The 15,896-nt window shown below is 53.2% G+C and overlaps 4 protein-coding genes across 4 annotated transcripts; 2 read left to right on the top strand and 2 right to left on the bottom strand.

The window, feature by feature from the left end:
• Positions 1 to 3,697: 3,697 nt before the first annotated feature.
• Positions 3,698 to 6,855, top strand: LRP88_09269 (uncharacterized protein; the record flags this gene model as incomplete). Its single annotated transcript, XM_083245757.1, has 6 exons — positions 3,698 to 4,189; positions 4,261 to 4,809; positions 4,860 to 4,955; positions 5,011 to 5,106; positions 5,158 to 5,338; positions 5,390 to 6,855. 6 exons carry the CDS (start codon positions 3,698 to 3,700, stop codon positions 6,853 to 6,855), a joined length of 2,880 nt encoding a protein of 959 aa, XP_083100251.1.
• A 1,128-nt stretch (positions 6,856 to 7,983) lies between these two features.
• On the bottom strand, positions 7,984 to 8,316 carry LRP88_09268 (mitochondrial 37S ribosomal protein mS37; the record flags this gene model as incomplete). Its single annotated transcript, XM_083245756.1, has 2 exons — positions 7,984 to 8,150; positions 8,205 to 8,316. The coding sequence occupies 2 exons, from the start codon at positions 8,314 to 8,316 to the stop codon at positions 7,984 to 7,986; spliced, it is 279 nt and encodes a 92-aa protein (XP_083100250.1).
• A 1,961-nt stretch (positions 8,317 to 10,277) lies between these two features.
• Positions 10,278 to 11,880, bottom strand: LRP88_09267 (uncharacterized protein; the record flags this gene model as incomplete). Its single annotated transcript, XM_083245755.1, has 3 exons — positions 10,278 to 11,368; positions 11,419 to 11,739; positions 11,796 to 11,880. The coding sequence occupies 3 exons, from the start codon at positions 11,878 to 11,880 to the stop codon at positions 10,278 to 10,280; spliced, it is 1,497 nt and encodes a 498-aa protein (XP_083100249.1).
• A 396-nt stretch (positions 11,881 to 12,276) lies between these two features.
• LRP88_09266 (VPS4-associated protein 1) lies at positions 12,277 to 13,012 on the top strand (the record flags this gene model as incomplete). The annotated part of the gene is made up of 4 exons (XM_083245754.1): positions 12,277 to 12,393; positions 12,453 to 12,725; positions 12,775 to 12,836; positions 12,889 to 13,012. The coding sequence occupies 4 exons, from the start codon at positions 12,277 to 12,279 to the stop codon at positions 13,010 to 13,012; spliced, it is 576 nt and encodes a 191-aa protein (XP_083100248.1).
• Between the last annotated feature and the right edge of the window lie 2,884 nt (positions 13,013 to 15,896).

Below are 15,896 nucleotides of genomic sequence, written 5' to 3'. Positions count from 1 at the left end.
CCGGAGTTGGGATGGCACCTTGTCTCACGATCGACGCCCCGTTGAGTCAAAACCATGACATTGAGATGCTCCTCAACTTTGACTCTCAAGGCCAAGTAATCGCGTCGTCAGAGCTGCAGCGGCAAGAATACGAGCTGTAGGCAGGCTTCTTATCGAGCTCAAGAGTCGAGAGTTGCACAGCATGACGGGCGATGGCCGATACGACGCAGGAGATTTGCAGGTCCCCTGCCCAAGGTCAGGTCCAGCACTTCGCTTCCCAGGCATTGACAAGCATTGAGGAGACACTGCGGATCCTTTACGAAGTCTGGCCTAGTACTGCGGGTAATTCCCCGAAGCGATGGATGGGAAGCGGAGAACTGGGATTGAAGATCATCGATGCGTGTGAAGCCTGCGGCCGAGGCATTCATCCAAAGCAAGGAACGCGGCATTTCTTTTTCGTCCAGAGTTGCGTTTTTTCCTTTGTATGCGTGTTTCAGCTTGAGAGCCTTCTCAAAGGGGGTTGAAAGAGGACGATCACTCGGCACCCGGGACGGACCTCTCTCTCTTACCAGCATGACGGTAATGCGTCTTCTTTGTTCAGCTTTCATGAAAAAGACCATATCTTGAAGACGCGATCAACAAACCTTGTGCGATTTGATGCGGCCTGTGCATTGAACCGGGTGTTTCAGAGCGTATTTACACACAAGGATGCTCTCCTCCCGTTGCAACCTCTGCGGTATCTAGCCCCGAAGGAACGGATGGGCAATTTCCATCACAGAGAGAGAGACGCAGACCCAACAGAGAAAAGAGCCCTGCAATCGAAGGTTCCATGAAACCTTCTCTGGGGGCTAGCGAGCGCCTCCCCTACCCCCTGAGCCTTGGAGATTGAGCTCTCGAGAGATGATGTCAGGGGAGGGGGAGAGCTAGCAGGAGATTGGATCGCCGGGATGCTTTGGAGAAGAGGCTTGATTGAGGACTAGGCTATTCGCGTCGTAGCGGCCTTCAACGTGCTGGTAGCCCATCAAAGGGGTCTTTTCTCCATTTCCGCGGTCGCACAGAGGATGGCGATAAGAGAATTGTACATACTGGGCAGGTGCGTTTACCAAGCGATGATCTGAGGTGAATCCTGGGCTGAGGAAAAAAAGCCACATCTTCCATCAACCCATCTGATATCGCCTGGGCGTTAATGATTGGGCGCTCCGTTCGCAGCGTGGAGGGGCGTTAGCCGCCACGACGACGCGATGAGCGCAGGGTTGGACGGGATATTGAGCTCAGACGAGAGATCCTCGCATGCTTGTCGTCTTGAAGAAACGCAGCCGCACCGAGCCTCTTGCTGAGAGCCTGTCAAAGCCAGTCTCGCGCGGCCTGTCAAGCCATTCTCTTCATGCAGCCTCTCATGCAGCCTGCCTCTTTGCCCATAAATCTCTCTCTGTCCCCGCCAGATGCTTGCTTTCCCATGCCCGTCTTGCGCTGCACATTCATGCGCGCCCTTCTGGAACGTCTCGTCCTGGGTGGGATGGGGGGGCCCAAAAGGAACGAATCGACGGTCATCGAAACAAGAACCACACCACCCGCTCCGACGGATTCAGGGGCTATCCGTGTCAAGGGTCCCCCCCCTCGTTTTTTTCCCCCTCCTTGGGCGTCAACTTGTCGGTGCTCTTCAAGAACCCCTCTGTATCCTTGTGATGGTGCTCCGTTGTGGCAGCGGATAGAGGACGGTGTGCAAGCGCCTCGCCGGACCGGCTCAAGCTTGGGAGACCCGCCAGCCGTATCGACCGGCTGTTGTTTTGTTGTTCCCCGTGCAGACGGCTCAGTGGTTATTGAACGACTATTTGGGAGCCAAGCATTGAAGAGCAGACAGAGTTCAGGTGATGTATCAGTCGTCTCAAACGAGTGGGAACGAACATCAGAAGAGGAAAAAGGAAACAAAATGTACCCTTTTCATCCGCCCGCCCGTTGATGTTGAAACCATCCCCTCCTGCCTTGATGCAAGCCATTAAAGCACGAGCGACAGTCTCTTGTGTCGTCGGCTTTGGCCTTGGGCACCCCTGTAGATCCCTGAATCGCGACGAGCATGGATGGGAAGGTCCTTGACCAGTGACTGTTTGCTGCGTTGAATCATGGGCTTGCACCGGTATAATTGTAAAAGAGAGTTTCGAAAACTCTTACTGGTATGAATCTTCCATGATTCAAGTGTTATAACATCTGAGTCCATGATAAGAAGCTCCTCGTCATGAGCAAGTCATCACGACAACAGGTACCTACCCAAGTACATCCACCCATTACAATGTCCCATTCAACGGGGATCCACCGGGAACGACGGGGAGTGGTTCCAGGATCCAATGTTAACGTTAGTCCTTTTGGGGATAGTGAAGGCTCGGGCTAATTTGAAACAGAGACTGGGACTCTGCCAAAAGACAGAGACTCAAAGAGAGAGAGGTACGTACCGCGACGCGGGAGTGCCATGCCCGGGCTCAATGCCCAAAGGACCCCAAAAGGAAAAGAAGAGGAAATGCACGTCCCTCGGACTCGTCGCACGGACCACATGCACCAAGGTTACGCCTTGTGGTACCGTGTCGACTCAGCGCCGTGTCGCACAGTACGGAGTCTGATCCCCTTTTCCCCTCCAAATCCATCCACCAGCCATCAGGACCCGACGGTACGGAGTAGGTGTGAGTGAGTGAGTCTTTTGTCTGTATGCTTCTCTTTGTATCAACTGTCGCCAACCAAAGTGTCATCTGCTGCATTCTTTCTTCTCACGCAGAGACGGATTTAGCATCATCCACTCTACACCAACCAGAGCACATCTGCCATCGCCAGCGCCTAATAAAGAAGCCCCAGAGGCCCAGTATCACCTAGACAGAGGCCCTCCACTGGCTCCTGCGCCAGCCTCTCAGGATCCCCCCCGCCGCCAACCGCTAAATTGCAACCGCCAACCCGCGCCCGCCTCCGCCTCCGCCTCCCTCCCACTCCCCTACCTACCTACCTTGCCTTGCCTGCGAATCCATTGCTCTGCTCCTCCTTAAACGACTGTCGCCCAACAACCTCGACGCCTGCGCCCAGCCTTGTCACCTTGGAGTAACGCGGCTAGACCTGGACGATTCTTCCCACAGTCAAACACACTTCCGACTCCCTGGTCCGTCTGCCAGATCCTTCTCAACCTTCCTCGTACCGTAACCGCATCGTCGATCATCCGCCTTCTCACCCCCTTCGATCGCTCCACCGCCTGACCCGAGACCTCCTCCTCCTCCCGACCAGCCATCGCCGAAGCCGCCGTCAGCAGCAGAACCCAGGACAAGGACAGAGAGAGACGGCGATAGACTCCAACATCCGTCATCGCTCGTGCCCAACCTTCCTGACACATCGACAAGCAGCAGAACCTTCACCCCGCTCGTGACTCTCTGCCAGACTACACATCTCCCGCTTCGATTCACCGCCGAATGACGTCGGACGCCTCTTTGAAACGTTCCTGAGTCGACGCCAAGGGAGATCTCCAGACATTCTCGTCAAGCCATTCGCAACCCCTCGTTCGCACGCCCCTCGGCTCCCTCGACAACCTCATTCTCCCTCCCTGTTGTCGCCCTCTGCCCGCATCATCGTCGCCTCACACGCTCGACGGATGGAGTAGAAGGCTATGGCCCATGCCCCGCTGCTCCGAACAAACACCACTCCGGTCTTCCCCAATTCGAACGGATTCGGTGGTCTACCACAGAACAGCATGAACCATGCGCCGCGCGCCAGCCAACTCTCTGGCTCGACAGCCTTTGCCGGCTCCTCGGCTTCTCTAAGCTCCCTCGCGAGTGCCGCCACCATCACTCCCCAGAACGGCGGCCCCGTCCTCGCAACCGCCAACATCATCAATCAAAAGGCCGATGCCTCCCGATCCCTCTACCAGATCTGCATCTCGCTCAAGCAGCGCCTAGCCCAAGTTCCCGGCTTCGACCCCTATCTCGAGACCCTCGACCCCAACGACCCCGTCGATCCGCTATGGAACCTCTTCCGAACAGGATACCCTCTCCTCCTCATCTACAATGCCTTGCAGCCTGAGGAAGAGCTCAAGGTCGAGGACTCTAGCGCTAACGAGGCTAAGAAGTCCAAGATCGCCATCTTCAAATTCGTCCAGGCTTGTATGAAGGAGCTGCAGATTCCTTCATCCCATAGCTTTGTGATTACTGACTTGATGGGTAATGATACTAGTGGTTTTGTCAAGGTGGGTGAGCGACAGCTGGGCTTGTGCCGGTTCAGTCTCTGCGCTGAGGGCTTTGTTAATCGTCTATCCAGGTGACCCAAGTCGTTAATTATGTTCTCGATTGTGCCGAAAAGCGCGGCACCCTCCTCCAAGTTCAGCCCTACCCCGAAGATGAAGTTGCTGGTGGTCCTACCCCCGGATCGCAGATGACCTACCGAGATCACATTGTTCGAGAGTTGGTCGATACGGAGCGAAAATACGTTCAAGATCTCGAAAACCTGCACGATCTCAAAAAGACGCTGGAACAGCAGGGCGCGATTCCAGGAGACATTCTTCACCAGATCTTCCTCAACATCAATGCCATTCTCGATTTCCAGCGCCGCTTCCTGATCCGTGTGGAAACCACGAATTCGATGCCTGTTGCCAACCAGCGATGGGGATCTCCCTTTGTCCTGCACGAGGATGCCTTTGATATCTACCAACCCTTCATCGCAAATCAGCGCAAGGCTGCCCAGATCGCCAACCAGGTCTTTGACAAGATTCAACAATCCGAACACCCCGTGGCGACCGACTTCAACACACTTGACGGTTTCTTGCTAAAGCCCATGCAACGATTGGTGAAATATCCTCTGTTGCTCAAGGTGGGTTCCACACATTGCTTGGCTCTAACAACTTGACTGACACAACTCAGGACTTGAACAAGAAGACTGAGGACGAAGAAACCAAGGCCGACTTGGTTAATGGTTGCGAGGCGGCCGAACGAGTTCTGCACAAGGCCAACGATGCCGTCAATCGGGATCTCTTGGATGAGGCTCTGGAGGATCTGACTAACCGAGTGGAAGATTGGAAGAGTCATAAGGTGGAACAGTTTGGCAATCTTCTCCTACACGGCGTGTACGGTGTCATTACTGGCAAGACCGACCAGGAGAAGGACGTACGTTTTTCATGCAGCTTTTCTTGATCCCTGCTAACTGTGCTACTAGTATGAGATTTATCTCTTTGAGTGCATTCTCCTGTGCTGCAAGGAGATCTCACCAAACAAGAGCAAGGACAAGAAGGACAAGTCGAGGTCATCAGGACCCAAGGTCCGGAACAAGAACGCCAAGCTTCAGCTCAAGGGCAGAATTTTCATGACTAATGTGACTGATGTCGTGTCCTTCTCGAAGCCAGGTGAGTTGGGCTTCCCTTGCTTCATTATTGTACACTACTAACTTGAATCAGGCAATCACAGTGTGCAGATCTGGTGGAAGGGAGACCCTGGTGTTGAGAATTTCACCATCAAGTTCCTGAATGAGGAGACACTTAAGAAGTGGGTGGTTGCTCTCGAAAGCCAGAGGAAGAATAACGCTCCCCGTGCCTCGACAAACTCCGACTCTGCTACTGCCGACTTTGCTTGGACCAGGGACCAGGCCGGTGGCCTTGAGAACCCATATCTGCAACAGGATGATGACGAGGATGATGACTACGGACCAGCCACAGCGCCAGCCGGCCTCCCAATGCCCCCGCACCCCATGGGTGTCATGCCTCGAACTGCCTCGAGCAGCAACTTGCGTGCTCGTGCAGGCACAGGAGAGAGCTCCGGGTCCCTTGCGGGTATGGTGAGGGCGCCTCCGCCTCGATTTCCTCTGCCTGTACCACCTGCTCCGCTCAGCCTTCAAACCCAAGGAAGCGGTGCACCTTCGCCTGGTGCCTGGGGCGGCGACAGCTACTTCTCACCAGTGGCCGAATCGCCAGCATCGTCGCGCACAAGCACAGCGAGCGGCATGTTTACCACGCCTCACTATGGCTTCCCCAAGACTGGAACGCCTCAACCCCCGTGGGAGGATAGCAACCGGTATACCGCTCCTGCCATGCCGCGTGCTCCCTCTCGCGATGGTCCTTCGCCAAACCCTCATGGCCGCAATCCTCGTGGTCCTTCGCTTCCTGCAATGGCCTCGAACAGTCAGGCTGCTGCGCAACAGAGGAACCGCTCTTACAGCACTCCCGACATCAACGGACCCGGAATGCCCAGGACCCGACAGCCCAGCCAAGGCAACATCCCGGCTGTACCCGGGATCCCGCAGCACTTGCACCCGGGTCATGATCCTAACATTCCCAGAACCCAGACTGGCTCGCCCAGAAACGAGATGCCCATCCGAGCTCAAACGAACAGCCCCGGAGCTCAACGGGAGCGGATGCACCAGCACACGGGAAGTCTTGGCGGCAGCATGGCTCAGTTCCCTACGCAGCCAGTGTACCCACGACAAGGGACTCCCGCTGCTGGCGGTAACCCGCTGCGTGTTGATGCCGCTGCTGCAAACTCACGAACTGTCTCTCCAGCCCTCGGCACAGCTACTCTTCCTCCATCGGCAAACCCTCTAGCCAGCCCCGAGTTGCCTCTGCCGACACAGCTCAAGGTTCGGGTCAACACTGAGTCTGGAAACTACGTGACGCTTGTTGTGGCCTTTAATATCACCTATCAGTCTCTGGTTGACCGGATCGACGCCAAGCTGGCGCGGTTCACCAGCAGCAGCATCAGCAAGGGCCTACTCAAGCTGCGGTATCGCGACGAGGATGGCGATTTCGTGGCTATCGAAGGCGACGACGATATCCAGATCGCCTTTATGGAGTGGCGCGAGGGAGTCAGGAACATGTACGCTGGAGGCGTTGGAGAGATAGAGCTCTTCTGCGTCGGCGACACTTCCTAGACACCTGTTCGGCGCGCACACCCAAACCAGATCGACACCCACCCAGAGAGGAGGTAGACATGGTGCATTGTGCTTGGGATACCCACGGATCGTTACCGCATTTTCGGCGCACGGAAAACCTCGTATTTATTTTGTTCGGATCATGATGTTAAGGCATGGATGACGACCAATGACCAGGGGCGTCTGACATGGAGGACAAGGCATCAACCATATAGACACGGCACGCCACTCGACACGGAGCATCTCTTATCACGGTCACATTACAAGATATGTGACACTGTACCGCCTACCGGAGCCGCTCTTTAGCGACATACATGGTCGCGCGTTTTCTTGAGTCTGGGCTGAATGCCTTTGAGTTCTGACGGCTCTTTTGCATAGACATGCGAAACGGTTGCGTGAAGGGAAGCTTCGTCTTTGCCTCACGCTTCAAGATCTACTCTTCCCTGCTTCTAGGGAAAGCCGTCTTGACACTTCCCCACGGAGCATTTGTTCTTTTGTCCTTGGAATTACACATCATCAACCTTATCAGTCACTTCATGGGGTCCGGCGCTGTTTCTAAGAACGGGGGCGTTTTGTCTTTCTTTTCATTCTTTGACATTTATTTCACCCTTCTCTTTTATTTTGTCTGTTCTGGGTCTTCGTTCCTTTTCGTTTTTTTAGCCTCTGATGTGGACACACCCTCTGTGCGCCTCAAGGAGAGAGGTGTAGATGATGGGGGAGATTTGGGTTTGGGTGTGCGCTGATGATGGGATGGGATGGGATAGAGCAGTGGATGGGCGCGTGGGTGTCTTGCAGAGTGAGGAGTAGTGAAATGCAAGCGCTTTGAACGAATTTGTGCCATATGACTTGTGATGTCGTGATTGTTATAACCATGAAGCCACTAAGACTTGATAATGTTCGAGCAACCAAGATTCAGCAGCATCATGAGAGTAGATATTGTGTGACATCCATTGTTGACATGTTAGACATGTTTATATTGTACAGTAGCTAAATGTACATCATCCACTTGTTTTTCGTTGCCCATCATGAACGGGGGGTAAAATGTTGTACAATCCATCCCAAGCAGACGCTTTCTTTCTACCAACGCCCAAAATGCATACCCTTCTACCAATTCCCTCACCGCCAAGACTACTTTTGCTTCCTCGGCCCCGTCATGTGCTTTTGCATTCGTGAGAGGTGGTAGTTGATTGTGTTCGTGGGAGCGGGAGGAGGCGCGGGACCGTCCATGCACTTGCGGAGCTGCGTCTCGACGGCGGCGCAGCCTGTGGCATTGTATCCGGCAGAAGCCCAGCATGCTGTCTTTCGTTAGTATGCCGAATCTTCAAGGTGGAGGGAGAGGGGAAACGCACCGAGGACGCTCGACATGATGGCGATGCACGGGTTCTCGACCTTGCGCTTAGGATCGTGGACGCGCAGGGTCTTGAGGGGGGGGAGGCGGATAGCCTTATGACGGCCCGACATGATTGCTCAGTAGGTATCCTCTGGAGATCCAATTGAGGGTGTTGGGAGTCAGGACTCGGAGGTTCAGATGCCGCTCGTCGTGATGCCGCTTTGCTGCGATGGTGGATTGAAACCTTTGGAGTTGAGAGTCACGTGTGGGCGGTGAGCGGGAAATGTCCGGTGATGAGATGATAAGATAAGAGCTGATGATACGATGGTGAAGTCATGCCATGAGACAGCCCAGGGAGCTGCTGGCTGTGACCCAGTGTACACAGCCACTCAGTTCCCAGCTGGCAAGGCCTTCTCCAAACTATCAGTGACACCAATATCATGAATGAAAGAATAATGCACCCGTCATGGGGAAATTCTCACTGATTCACTCAGAATCTCCTCGTCTAGCTCTCGCCACAACGCAGATCACCAGCCACAGCCACCCCCCACAGCCACATCTCAACCGCCAACACACCAAGCCCATGACACTCAGCCGGCCACTCACATCCAACTTCCAACCTCAATCCATGTTGATCTTCTTCATGCGACACTTCCAGGTTTTCACCGTGACTGGGTACGTGACATGACGCAGGATTCTAGAGCCCTGTCCATGACCGTTGATCCTCCGAGGCGCAGTCTCTCAAAGTGGAAAATGCCATTGCAAGACGTAAACTGAATGTTTGACACCGCCGGCTCCTTCTCACCACCCTCCTCGCCACTACCCAATAGACTCTTGAACCAATGACTTTTTATCCTCTATGGTGGTCAGGCAACTTCTAAAAACAGCCCTGTATGACCCGGGATGACCACCAAACAAGTGAATATCTGACAGATCATGGTGTCAAGGCAGACTTGGTAGGGCAGACCGTTTCATCATGGATCATCGCATCGCCCCATTGCCGTGACTTCATATCTACTCTTGGCTGTCTTTCTTAAGACCTCTGGCGCTCCAAAACACCAAACTTGGAAGTCTTAAGCATCAAACACACATCTAGTCCATCTACAGTCGTCTACAATGGAGAAGCCAAGTATGTCCTTCATCAAACTACGTAGCATCTTCACTAACTCTCCAAGCTCCCCCTCAGAACGAACAACACCCCGCCTTCACCACGAACCAAGCGGCCAACCAAGACCAACCGCCGACCTACAACAACCGGGACTTTTCCTCTCCGCTGGCCCAGCCGCCTCTCACGAACCCAGGCTCTCCTCCTCCAGCCCATATCCACAACCTGAATGATTTTCCACCGCAGTCCCAGGGTCAACCACCACAGTCTCATGGCCAGCCGCCGCAGCAGAACCTCAACAGCGTGCCACTCCAGAGCCTGCAGAGCCAGAGCGCGCCCGTCGTGTGTCCGAGTTGCGGCGTGAGGGACTTTACAGTCACCACGGCTGAGGCTGGTGGATTTACACAGTGAGTTTCTTCAAGAAAGGTTGAAAGATGGATATTGACCATGTTAGTGCCGCTGCGGCGTTGGTATGTTTCGTGAGTTGCTTGGGATGTATCCCATATTGCATCTCGTCGCTCAAGGATGTACACCATCGCTGTGCCAATGTAAGTCCAAAATATCTTCTCAACAGATACAATACTGACGTTACAAGTGCGGCGTTCCGCTTGCAGATTACCACCGTAGCGGTCGTACCGAGGTGCGCTGCTGGCAGAAGTAGGCATTGCAACATTGCCAGATTGAAGGAGAAATGAAGGCCTAAACTGTTTGGGTGGCTTTGTTAATTGTCTCTTGTTCCGTTATGATACCATCAACTGCCTTCACCAGGCACAAATCCCTGTCTTTCTCGCCCTTCCTTTCTCGTTAGAACAGACCTACACAGACACTCAAACACAAGTTACATCTTGTCAACCTCGATCGCAGCGCCAAAAGTGTAACATGTTCATGGAGGACGGCGCCTCTTCCTAATGTATGTCATGCATCGTGCCTGACCCGACCGTATCTATCATGCCAGCGATACCGTACTGTACAACTCCAACTCCTCCTCTAGACAACGTCAAACTTCTCCTCGTCTAGGTCCATGCTCTCGGTAGCTCGAGGGACGCTTCTGAGGGCTGCCCAGCCTGTTTTCACAGGAACTTGCGCTGCGGGCTTCTTAGCAGGTGGCGGTGCAGCGACTTCAGGCTCTGGCTCCTCCTCCTCTTCAGCTGCTTCCTCTTTTCCCTCTCCTTCTCCTTCGCCATCCTCTTCCTCATCCTCCTCGTCATCTTCGTCATCATCATCATCGTCGTCATCGCTCGAATCTCCCGATCCGTCACTGTCAGCATCGCTACCAGGATCATAGTCCTCTTCGTCCTCATCCTCTTCATCCTGCAGCTCCTGCTCAGCCTCGAGCTGCGCCTTTTGAAGCTCAGACATGCCCTCCTGACCGGCTTCTCCTTCTGTAGCTTCACCATTCTCCTCGGCATTCTTCTTAGGTCCTCGGTTCTCAGCCAACTCTAGCTTCGCCTTTCTCTGCTCAGCCATGCTGCGATCCTGCAGGCGGTTGCGCTTGATGTACTCATCAATACCGCCGTAATCCTCCTGGTCCAACATAGAGAACTCGAGCTCCTCGGTCGCGTCGCCTTCGCCCGCAAAGACTTCTGTGACGATATTAAACGTCCTCTGCAGAATGTTCGTGTAGCTGGTCGCAGCGATGCGGTTCAGCGGGATGAACATGAGAGGCTTCTTGAAGCCCCAGAAAATGCCGTTCTCGAGGAAAAAGAGGTATCCATCCTTGGAGCCTCTAAAGGCCTTGACATGCACGGCCTTTTCGTTTGGTCGATGGGGCTGTCGGACCATGCTCTGGAACTTGTTTGGGTCGGCCGAGGTGATGTCGACATTGTTGCCCGCGGGCTTGAGGTACCGGCCAAAGGCCCAGTGAAAGAGGGACTTGTAGTTGTCCGACACAGCAGCTGCGGCTCCGGCCTCGGGGCCTCCGATGGTGCCCTGCTTCGGGGCCGTCGCGGGTACTGTGAAGACGAGCGGCTCTATCGTAGGAGGGTTCGTCTTGGAAGGGAGGCATGTTCCTCTGGGGAACAGGACGTAGTTGTGCTGAACTTGAGCCTTCTCGGGCACGGGAAGGTAAAAGGCGTATTCTGCCCTGTGTTAGCAAAAATACCAGGCTGAGAAGCCGTCAATCACGCACCAATGTCGGACCAGGCATGGGTTATGGCCGGAATTGGAGCCGTCGTGCCAGGAGCGCGAGCATAGAAGTGGTTCGCCGTAAAGCACAGTTCAAACTTTTTTCTCTGTGGCACCGAAACCGAAATCTCCTTGATCTCCAAGAGCACGGGCTCGTCTGCGGCGTTGGTCTCTGGCTTCACGCTGGCCTTTGTTCCATTCGCGGTTCCGTTGGTCTGCTGAACATCGACTCTTCTCTTCTTGTGCGCGGGTTCGCAACTTCCCTGAAGTTGATCGTAGACATGGTTCGCAATTTCGTTGAACAGGGCGATTCGTCCTGGAGAATCTGGCGAAAAAAGGTCAGTAACAACTTGTCACAGCCTGCTCAGGGGTATTGTTTACCTGCTGCCCTCTGGATGCCTTGCAGAATGTCTGGGCGGGCCTGGAAGAGGGAGCCCAGCTTCTCTGTATCAAGAGAGACACCCATGGCTGTTCCAATCGCCTACGCTGTGAACAATAACACAGCTTTTTTGGTGAGATTGGGTGTTGATGCAGGTGAAAAGAATTGTTGCAGGTTTGTTGGTGGTGAAAGGACGGGCGCATCGTCATGGTCAATTTCCAAAAGAGTGCGATAAGATAACGATCCAATCCAATCCATTCATGACACCGGGCGCTTATTAGTCAGGTTCCCTGGCGCTTAACCTGAGGCCCCCTATAACTTTGGTGGCTTGCAGGTGATTTCAGGGGGTTTTCAGCGCCTGACGTCAGGGGCTTCCCCGCGACGGGCATCAATTCACTGAAGGCGAAGCGTATCTGTCGGTGAAAGGGTTCATCGATCGTGTCGGGTTTCAAAGAGTTATTCTATGCAAAGCGATATATCATCATGACGACCCCATTCCCCAATCTCTACACACACCGCAAGGTCGCCGACACGGCAGCCAAGGCCTGCGACATCTGCTACAAGTCCAGCACGTCGGTGCTGATCACGCCAGACCAAAAGGTAAACGAGTAGCGGGAAACGGCATGATGGAACATGAGGCTTATGCAGTCGATCGGTAGGATTTTTTCTTTGTGTGCCCCGTCCATCTCAAGGACCGCTACTTTTGCACGCCCAAGGTTGATGAGGAGGCCGAGAAGGCCAAGCGCGAGAAGGAGTTAGAGGAGGAAAAGGAACGGGTCAAGAAGGAGTACGAGGAGAAGCAGCGCAAGAAGAAGGAGAAGGAAGAGAAGGATAAGAAGGATAAGAAGGATAAGGATAAGAAGAAGGGCAAAGATGATGATAAAGACAAGGACAAGGACAAGGACGAGAAGGAAAAGGACGACGAGACCAAGGTGTGTTTTCCTCAATTCGCGATGTCTGCACCAAACTGATGATATGAAGGACAAAGAAGAGGACAAACCGACGCCTGAACCAGAAGAGCCACGCGTGTTTGAGCTAAAGAGGTATCACGCATATTCTTCTCCCTGTATGATTGACGCTCTCTGACAATTACAGCTCGTTTTACCAGCAAAGGTTGATGAAGAAGCGACAAGCCGAGGCGGCAAAACTCCAACGGGAACGAATGTCAAAGCCTGGTTACTTTCCATCCGTCCCCACGGATGCCCCCAGTAGGGGATGAGTTGTTTCTAGGTCTCCCATAGATTTTGAGCGACAGCCTCCCTTGTTTGTGTGACGGCGTACGAGCTGCATTCAGCCCAGTGGCATCACGTTGACCCCTATTCAGATAAACATGAGAGGTATCTTTTTCGACAGAGGCATAGGGATGATAATAAGAGCCATGAATTGCAAAGAATTATTCTCGTTTTTTTTATTCTCACTTTGGGTATCTCTCCTTGTCTTTGCCGCCTCACTGTCCAAGTTCAATGTTCCCCTGGTTCACCTTTGCTGGAGCTCATCACTCTTGAGACCCAGTTGTTCAACAGAACCCTTTCTGTGCTATATTCATCTCCCTGAGATGCACAGCATGCACATCTAAACGCTACTTCCAGGTATTCTCTCGGTCAACACTTGCATTTGTGGTACTGTAACGCGTGGGTTAAGAGGAAGTATAGGTCTAAGCGCTCTCAAGTTTCAGGACAACATCTATACAAAGGCATCTCAAGATAGTAAAATTTTAGACCTATTGTGTAGATCAATTTATTAGTTATCTTTTGGGGAGGGTGTGCCAATACCCTTATAGTTGAGTGAAGCGCCTACCCTTCATTGCCAGGAGCGACTGGGCTGCAATCTGATAGTTGGAAAGAGCCTCACTCATGTGATGCCAACGGATCCCTCATCCACTCAGGTCAACGTCGACACTCCTCTCTCTCATCATCATCAAACTGCCCCCAGCAGTCTTTCACAATGAGTTCTCGCTCCTTGCTTCCATTGCCACCTCGTTTTGGACCTCCCCCGAGGTCGATGCTGTTCACGGTACGAAGAGCCGCATCTAGTGTCCAATCCATCCAACAATGCTTTGACCTACACCATCTTCACGTCAACATCAGCTGCGGCATCTGTAACAAAGAATTGTCAGAGGGCTCCCACTGTATTATCAGTGAGTCAAATTCGCATGTTTGTGTTTCCTCGGCTGACAAGCACGGCAGTATACTCCAAGACCTTCCCACGAGGACCATGGAAGTCGGTCTCGGCACGTGTTGGGCTTCGTCCAGGCCATATCTTTTGGCAAGGCGACGGCCTTTGCTTCTGCAGTATCGGATGCGACAAGAGCTTGCCCCCAGGTGCCGCCCTCACGCACCTTCCCTGCTTCTATCTGTTCTTCGTACGGAGCTCTCCGCCGCGTGCAGTCTTCCACCACAGGCGCGATCGTCTTGCCACGGTAATGACCTTCCGCGGGTTCGACAAGGCGCCTTTCAACCGTCACTACACCATCCGTTTTCCACGGGAAGTCTCCGTTGACGCCTTTATCCAAACAGCCGCGCAGTTTGGCTTAGGTCGGCTTGAGAGTCTCCCGAACGAGGTCCTTTCCATGATCATCAGGTTCTACGTGGGCTCTCCTTTCTTGGACGCAGTGCAAGTCATGGCCACTTCCCGTGAGCTTCGTGCCTTCACTCCCCATTGTGTCTGGTTCGCTCTCCAAGAAGTGGTATCCTGGAAACGCGGAGACGCTGTTCCAGTGCTTGCTGGCCCTCAAAGCCGTCAACCAGGGCTAGTCAGGGTCACCCTCGATCCCCGTGGCTTATGTTGTGTTGATCGTGAGACCGGAGGGAGTCCGTCACATACGCAGCATTTCGTTCACATTCAAGATGGCAAAGGAGTGAAGCTGTACTTCAAGGTATGGATGAAGGCCTCGCTTACACACCGTCAGGAACATCGACTTACTGATTCAGGACGGTTTAGCATATTTGAAGCGGCCTGAAGGGCATCCCTGGTTTCAGATCGATGAGCCTCCTTTTACGTGTCTGCCTGTCATGGGCCACCTTCTTCCACCTCCCGTGGACAGCGACGGTTTCCCTGTTGTTCCAACGCAAGCACCACCACCACCACCGCCACCACCAGAGCCACCAACACAGTGATTAGGGACGGATTAAGGCAGAGGTTAGGGAGAAGTTATCCTTAACTTTTGATGGGCTCATTCAACGTTACGGTTGTATTAGCTGCCTCTATACAAATAATAATACACAGCCTCAGGCACATAGCCTTACGTACATAGTCCAAAGCGCTTCTTTTACCCTTCATTCCATCTCGAGGATAATATCAGTTTACTCTTATATTAGCTACTTCTGGATAAATGGTTATATACAGTTATTCTTAGATCATCAATAGGAGTATGTGACCCGAGGCTCCTCTAGTACTCCTTTCTTCCATAAAGGGGATAACATGAGTTTACTCTAACACTACCTATTTCCATACCGGGGATAATACAAGTTTACTCTTAACTCACCTAGGCAGTTCTATACAGAGAAAGATACACAGCCTTCGGCGAAGCTGCTCAAACATCCATCTCGATACATGTCCAAGACAACGACAACCATGATTGGATCACTCAAAAACTCTCCATAAACTCTCCATAAACTCTCCGAGCTTGACAAACCGGACTTTGCAAAACGCGATCCCCATAACCCCGAACCCTGCCAAGGCAAACATCCCATCCTATCCTTGCAGTAGATTCTCCTCCCCCTGTTCCTCGACATCCAGACCTTCCTTTCCCGCTTAAAACACGCAAAAAATGCTACATCCGAAATGCTACATCCGACGGACCAGAAACAAGAACATGGGATTCTTCCAAATCTCGCATGAGGGGGTCGAAAGTTGGGAATGCGACGCTCAGGGTGCGCGGATCTGGGAAGTCATGCGAGGTGGTCTGCTTAGTGCTTACCCGCGTCGCCGGGGAATGGGTCATCACAGGGAACCAGAACGACGACGACTTGTCGGCTCGGTCTTGGCGCGAATAGCGAGAGCGAGAGTATCGAGCACTCTAGTTGAGGAGTTGCTGCTGCATGCGGGAGACGGGATATGCTCAAGTTCTATTGCAGCCAACACACAAAAGCCAAGCATACATA

This window comes from Fusarium phalaenopsidis (assembly GCF_050370095.1).
Source record: "Fusarium phalaenopsidis strain FUZ10S chromosome Unknown contig_32302, whole genome shotgun sequence".
NCBI lineage: Eukaryota > Fungi > Ascomycota > Sordariomycetes > Hypocreales > Nectriaceae > Fusarium > Fusarium phalaenopsidis.
The sequence above is the reverse complement of the archived record's forward strand: the minus strand, read 5'-3'. Positions and strand labels throughout refer to the sequence as shown.